Source organism: Ochlerotatus camptorhynchus, unplaced genomic scaffold, assembly GCF_037179485.1.
Source record: "Ochlerotatus camptorhynchus isolate MF236.1 unplaced genomic scaffold, CSIRO-AGI_Acam_v1.1 ptg000062l, whole genome shotgun sequence".
Classification (NCBI taxonomy): domain Eukaryota; kingdom Metazoa; phylum Arthropoda; class Insecta; order Diptera; family Culicidae; genus Ochlerotatus; species Ochlerotatus camptorhynchus.
In genome coordinates this window covers 6,210,061-6,216,599 of record NW_027040552.1, presented here as the reverse complement: position 1 = coordinate 6,216,599, position 6,539 = coordinate 6,210,061, and the positions used below count along the sequence as shown (strand labels likewise).

Genomic DNA, 6,539 nt, shown 5'->3' with positions numbered 1-6,539 from the left:
TTAGCTGTGTGAAAGATTTAGCTTGAACAAAATGGTTAGTTTTGATCTGATTATAACAAGAAACTTTGACATACATAAAATTTAAAACCTAGTTAAATTATACAAACAAGATTATTTTCCTGGTGGACTTATGAAATTCCTGTTTTTCCCGGTTTTTCCTGCTGACAATAAATTCCCGACTTTTTCCCGGTTTTCCTGGTTTTCCTGGTTCACTTGCCACCCTGAGTATTAGAAACTGGTGGAAATTAACGATTTAAAATTGGCTCACTACTTGACTAGTCTATTGTTCCCAAGCAAATCGATTAACGTACCCCAATCTAGTCGAAATTCTAGCACTAGACTATGTTTGTTATGATTCGCTATGAAAGTTTGACAGATGCACAGGTGCATCGATTAGCTTGGGACCAAAGAGAGTACCAGAGCTGAGCCGAAAAGTTGAGCACGTTTCTTCGGAACCTCAAGCAAAGTAGACTACATACAATGGTTACAATGTTTTACTTACATACTATGCATTATTTCTATTATGTTTTAGTTGGGTTTCAATTTCTTCTACCTCTATGGTTATAGTCTATGTTCGAAAATCCATGCCATATTCCGGCAACTGGTTCACAGCCTTGGTTTGTAATCCAAGCCATGTTTTCGCCACTCAGATTTTTCTGTGTGGCAAATACCACCTTCACCCCTTGTTGAGTACAGTGCTGTATAACATCTGCGGAAATGCTCAAAGAACACAAAGGGGGGATGCTGTGCAAAAATTTTCCAGCTTAAAATATGATCGTTAAATTGAAGTATCCCCAAAAAAAATTCGATCGCTAGACGAGTCATGACCTTCAATTTTTCACGTTCAAGCGTTTCAGAAATGAGTACAGACGAGAAAAAAGCATCCATCCCGCAATTACCAATTGCGAAATCAACAAACGCGCCACTAATCGATTCATCGGGGGCAAAAATCGATCGTTTCTCGCGTTTGAACTATTACAATCAGAACGGAGAACAAGGGAAACAATTTGGGCAAAAAATATGTTACCACTAGGTGTCATCGTCATTGCGCTAATGGGTTTCAAACGACTTTGACTGGTCGATTGCATACGTCAATCGAGCACCGTTTTTACCGATCATACGTTACATTACAGGTAACAACTCCGGGAAAAAGGTTCTCCCACCGAGCAAAGCTTCAGTAGAAACTTGGCGTCCGGTGGCGTATCACGTACGAGCGATTCAAATGTGGATGGTTCAGCGGAGTTTGCGGTTGTTTGCTGGATTCTTAAAATATTGAAATGATATAAAGCTGCGTCAAGTCTGGCAGTGATTTACTTTAGCCAGAATGATACGCAAAGTTGAAACGAAAAAAGTGTGTGTTTAAGTGTTGAATGTGAAGAAATCAATATTGTACTAATTTCAGCATACAGAAGAAATCTCTACCAGTAAAGTGAACAAAATGGTCACCGAACAAATTAAATCGGTTAGTTTCAACTACATATCGCAAACAATGGAGGAACAAATTGTCAAACAGAAACATATCATCGAAGATATTAACAATAACGGGTTAGATTTGAGTGATAGTCGAAGCACAACCGAGCAGGATGTGATGAAATATTTGGAGCACTACAACACATGGAAGCAGACGAAGTTGGGACAGCAGTTGACGTGCATACTTCACGATTACTTTGGATTAAAGTTCGATGCGGAAATTAAGTGGCATAATGTGTTTTCAATCACGTTGATTCATTTGGTTGCAATCTTAGCACTACTGAAATACTACACGGGAACAACGATTTACACACTAATATGGGGTAAGTAATAGAATGGTAAGGAGTGTATCTATAAATAAGTTGAAATGCGTTCAAATTTGCCAGTGTAAGCCAGCAGTATGTATTCAAAGGAATTTCCACCCAGTGTCGTATTAACGGTAGGGCGATGGTGGGCTAAAGTCAGGGTCCCCAATGTGGAGAAGGGACCCCAGTCCTGAAAAATCAATCAATCGAGAAATTAATCGTTTTTTAGCTTTGTATTTGTATAGAACACTAATGCTTTGAAAACTCGAATCAATAGATTATACAAGTCGATAACATGAAAATAACACATGTTCTGTCAGATTACAAAAGAACATAAGGCCAGTTAGGCCGGTAGCGTGACCGAAATCTCCAAAGCCGTGGGTATATGTTCTACAGCTCTACGGTCTTCGACAAACTTGCTCGGTTTACAAAACACCAACTTTTTAAGGTTTCTGTTTAGTTATTGTTTCCACCACTTATGAATGCACACGATTTTAACTATTAAATAGAGCGTCCTAGGGAGAGGGTTTCTTGGGTAAAGTTGTGCATTTCATAATATTGAGAAATGCTCTCCACGACATCAAAGACTTAGAAGATTTACAAAAAGCAGGTCTACATAAAAAAAACCGCATTAAAGGTGTTTTCACCATTTTTTACGTATATAAGGGAGAGACGAGGATTGCAATAATTTGGGAAAGGAATAAGATGGAGCAACCAAGTTGAACGAAACCTAAGGGTCATTTCGCAATAATATATTGGTAATCCGTTTCATACAGCTCTTGAAACACGAACCACTCACGTTGGTGAAAATTGTGATCTGCTTTGAACTGTTTTCTGTAATGTTTACGTTCGGTGAATTTTTGAACTAAGTGTGTGTTTCCCCATCCACTATCTAATCTAATCTAATCTAACACCAACACAGCCAGTTCTTGAAAGCCTCCTGGAAAATGATATATAGGGGAAATGTAGGTAATGTCGGCCTACATGTCCCTAATTTGGGCCCATCGCTAAAAGTCTGCTATTTATCAATTTTATTTAGATGAACGCGTCATTAGGACGGTACTAATGGATATTTTTGGTCGCTATTGAAAATTTAGTCGATTGCTGAATTTATGAATGGGCCCAAATTAGGGACATGTAGGCCGACATTACCTACATTTCCCCTATATACCTACCTTATTTTTCTTGTCTATTTGATATATGTTTCACATCGAAGATGCGTCACACATATCAAACTGGCCAGGCCTACTGTGCAGCATTTAAGGGACAAAATGATTCAGAAAACATCGGGCCTGTTTAAATCGAAGATCTAAACACGATGCTTCAGAATCCAATAAATGGATGAAACGTGGACATCTCGTACCGTACGTTCCGATTTTGGTAATTATATGATGGGTTAGACGTTGTGAATATCAAAGCTAGAAAGGTTAAGTGATGCTCCATTTTCTTCTGACAGTTGGGGCATGAGCACTAACTCTTGTCCTAGCCTTTTATGACTTATGGCTATAGCGTTATTACTTGCTTTCTGAAAAGAGAAGAGGGAAAGGAAAAGGAGAAGGCCAAAGGGAAAAAGATTATGTGAAATCTATGAACATAAACAATATTTTTGAAATATACAATATAGAAATGCATAAAGACGCGGTGGTCACTACCCAAGTCTTGTCACTATTATCAAGTCATAAAAAATAACAAGGACTAAAATGTGATTCTTTGATTGCTGGAAAATCCTGATTCCCTAGTTTGAAGCTGTCATGACTAGGGATCGTTGGTAGATCTTACACCAGTAACGCACCACAAAAAGGTGATCTCCCAACGTTACTGGTTTGAAAAGATAAAAATTTACAAAATGGAACAAACTCACCAAGTTTAGCCAATCAAACCTAAAGGCTGCCTGACATGTGTTGATGTAGAAGTCCAAATTGTAGACGAATCTTGACGAAGATCAACATGAACTAGTCCGGTTTATGGTAGTTGCACGAAAAGTCTTCCTTCGATTTGAGATGAACAAATGTTCGGATGTGTGTAGCCGATTTTTGATGTGCATTGGCAAGCCTTTTCGTGGCCAATAGTCAGGTTAAACGCTGCGACTCAACAAATGATGGGACGAATAATGGGACGTCTGGTGGAGGTTCTACTTAGCTTCAGACCAGCTTCTCAGCGGCAAATAATAGGGACCTAGAATGAGGAACTATAAATTGTCACCTGCGCCTGGTTATGGCCAGATCAGCAACCGATTATAGATTAAAAAAAAACTCCACGGAAAAAAAACAAACGTCAGGTTCGAACACACGCAAAGCCTACTCTTGTGTGTGTGTTTCCCAATCCACTATGACTAGAGAGTCATCTCGTTTGATTTTAGCACCCGAGTATCTAGACAGAAAACCTTAGCTTCACGTACCCACTAACAAATTGTAGATGAATAAACCGTACGTAAACAATTGGGTCAGCCATCGTTGGTGGCACATCTTTTTTAACATCAGAAAATATGTTTTTTTCCACTTCATATGGACGTCGAAAGCAAGCCAAGAAAACATTTTGAGTTACACGTATTACTGATGTCGATTTGGGCCTCCTTTAGCTCAGTCGGTAAAGGCGCAGCTACAAAGCAAGACCATGCTGGAGGTGGCTGAGTTCGATTCCCGGTTCAGTCTAGGAATTTTTCGGTTTGGAAAATTTCTCGACTTCCCTGGGGCATAAAGTATGATTGTACTTGCCACACAATTATACTAATGCAAAAATGGTACAGGCATCGAAAGCTCTCAATTTATAACTGTGGAAGTGCATCTAGAACACTAAGTTGAGAGCACGCAATAAGCTAATATGCGATATGCAATAAGCTTGAAATGCGAGGAAGAAGAAGAATGATGTCGATTTGTTTTCCTTATATCTTGGTATTTAATCGATTTATTGATGCTGATTATTATCTTCCAGAAAATGCGACATGGCATTTGATATGCAAGCAAAATCGTTCAAATTAATGGGGGTTCATAGTATGAGTAAACATCTTAAAATTTGTAGGCATCTTTAGCTATCTTTATGAAGAGCTTTGAGTGGGTTGGTTTATTTCCTTTAAATTCCGTTATATTTTAACAGATACGCGTATATCGTCTACTACTTGTAGACTTCATCAGTTCCAAGTACTCAACACCACTAGACAAGCTATTTATTAAAAAAGATTTCACCTAAAACTGGTTCATCTCCAGGATTCATAAAAATAGTTTACAATACACGTGATTTTTGACGTAGAACTACGTCTTTTTCAACTATATTGGGGTGCAAATCAAAAAATATGTATGTTGAAATAGTGTTAGGTTTTGAAAGCTTGTAACTTTGTCATTTGTAGATGGAATTAAAATCTAAATACACCAAACGAAAGGATATTACTCTACAAATCTGCTAAAACAAATACTTTTCTAATTTTCCATATATTTTTTTAATGTGCAAATGATAATTGTATCACTGTTTTCATGAAATACACGTTTTTTTCAAATCCAGTTTTCATAGGCGAGCACCATTTGGTTGCACATCGTTCAGCTCGAACCTGAAAAGATATCAAACAGCGCTGCTGTCGTGCCTCTGCTCATTACCGCTTCGGACGGTGAGGCACAATACTTGTCCGCAACTTCTTCAGAGACACCATCTCAGTCAAACAAATCGTTCGCAAAATATATATTTTTCTATTGATGCGTATCATTTTTGCATAAGCCCTTTTCAAGTGTAAGTCGTGTGCAAAACTAGGGAACCAAATATGTAAAATGGAATGTTGGACAATAAAAAACAACTGTGTAAAGTTTCAACATAACCGTAGAAGGTCGATCAAAAAATTTAAAAAAAAAATCGTCATTTGAAATGGAACTGCTGACTAGTGATGTCCGATTACTACTCGATTAATCGAGCTTATCGATTATCTGTTAAAATAATCGAGTATTCAATGCCTTGATTATCTGCTAATCGATTAATTGGCTTCGGTTATGTCAATTTTCATTGGAAGTAGGAGTTGAATTTATTTTAGTGTATATAGAACACCAAGTCAACAGAGCATCGATTAAACTATGTTCCAGTGTTCACTCGGCTGTCGACAAAAGCAGGCCACTCTCGATGTGTGCCACGCGATCGTCTGTTTTCTCGGCAGCAACCATTGTGTGGTCCTCCTCATTGTTCTTCATCAGCAGTTCTTTCGGTCGATGCGTCGTCGACTTTGGAAAGCAACCGTTTCGTGATGAGTGTGTGAGTGCTGACCACGTTTTGCGTCCATTGCTGCAATGGACGCGCTCTGACCCTCGTTGGCGTACAACAATTTGCCATACAATGAAACTACTGGAAGCGGCTCCAGTTCTGATGGAGGAGACTTCATCAGTTCCAAGTACTCAACACCACTAGACAAGCTATTTATTAAAAAAGATTTCACCTAAAACTGGTTCATCTCCAGGATTCATAAAAATAGTTTACAATACACGTGATTTTTGACGTAGAACTACGTCTTTTTCAACTATATTGGGGTGCAAATCAAAAAATATGTATGTTGAAATAGTGTTAGGTTTTGAAAGCTTGTAACTTTGTCATTTGTAGATGGAATTAAAATCTAAATACACCAAACGAAAGGATATTACTCTACAAATCTGCTAAAACAAATACTTTTCTAATTTTCCATATATTTTTTTAATGTGCAAATGATAATTGTATCACTGTTTTCATGAAATACACGTTTTTTTCAAATCCAGTTTTCATAGGCGAGCACCATTTGGTTGCACATCGTTCAGCTCG

General features: G+C 38.1%; 1 protein-coding gene across 1 annotated transcript in view; it reads left to right on the top strand.

The window, feature by feature from the left end:
* The first annotated feature begins 1,423 nt into the window (after positions 1-1,423).
* The window catches only part of LOC135696849 (acyl-CoA Delta(11) desaturase-like), a 97,576-nt gene continuing 92,460 nt past the window's right edge, over positions 1,424-6,539 (top strand). Inside the window, exon 1 of the mRNA XM_065216383.1 lies at positions 1,424-1,793. Within this exon, the coding sequence (XP_065072455.1) occupies positions 1,439-1,793 (355 nt within the window). The 5' untranslated portion in view covers positions 1,424-1,438. The remainder of the gene's footprint in view (positions 1,794-6,539) is intronic.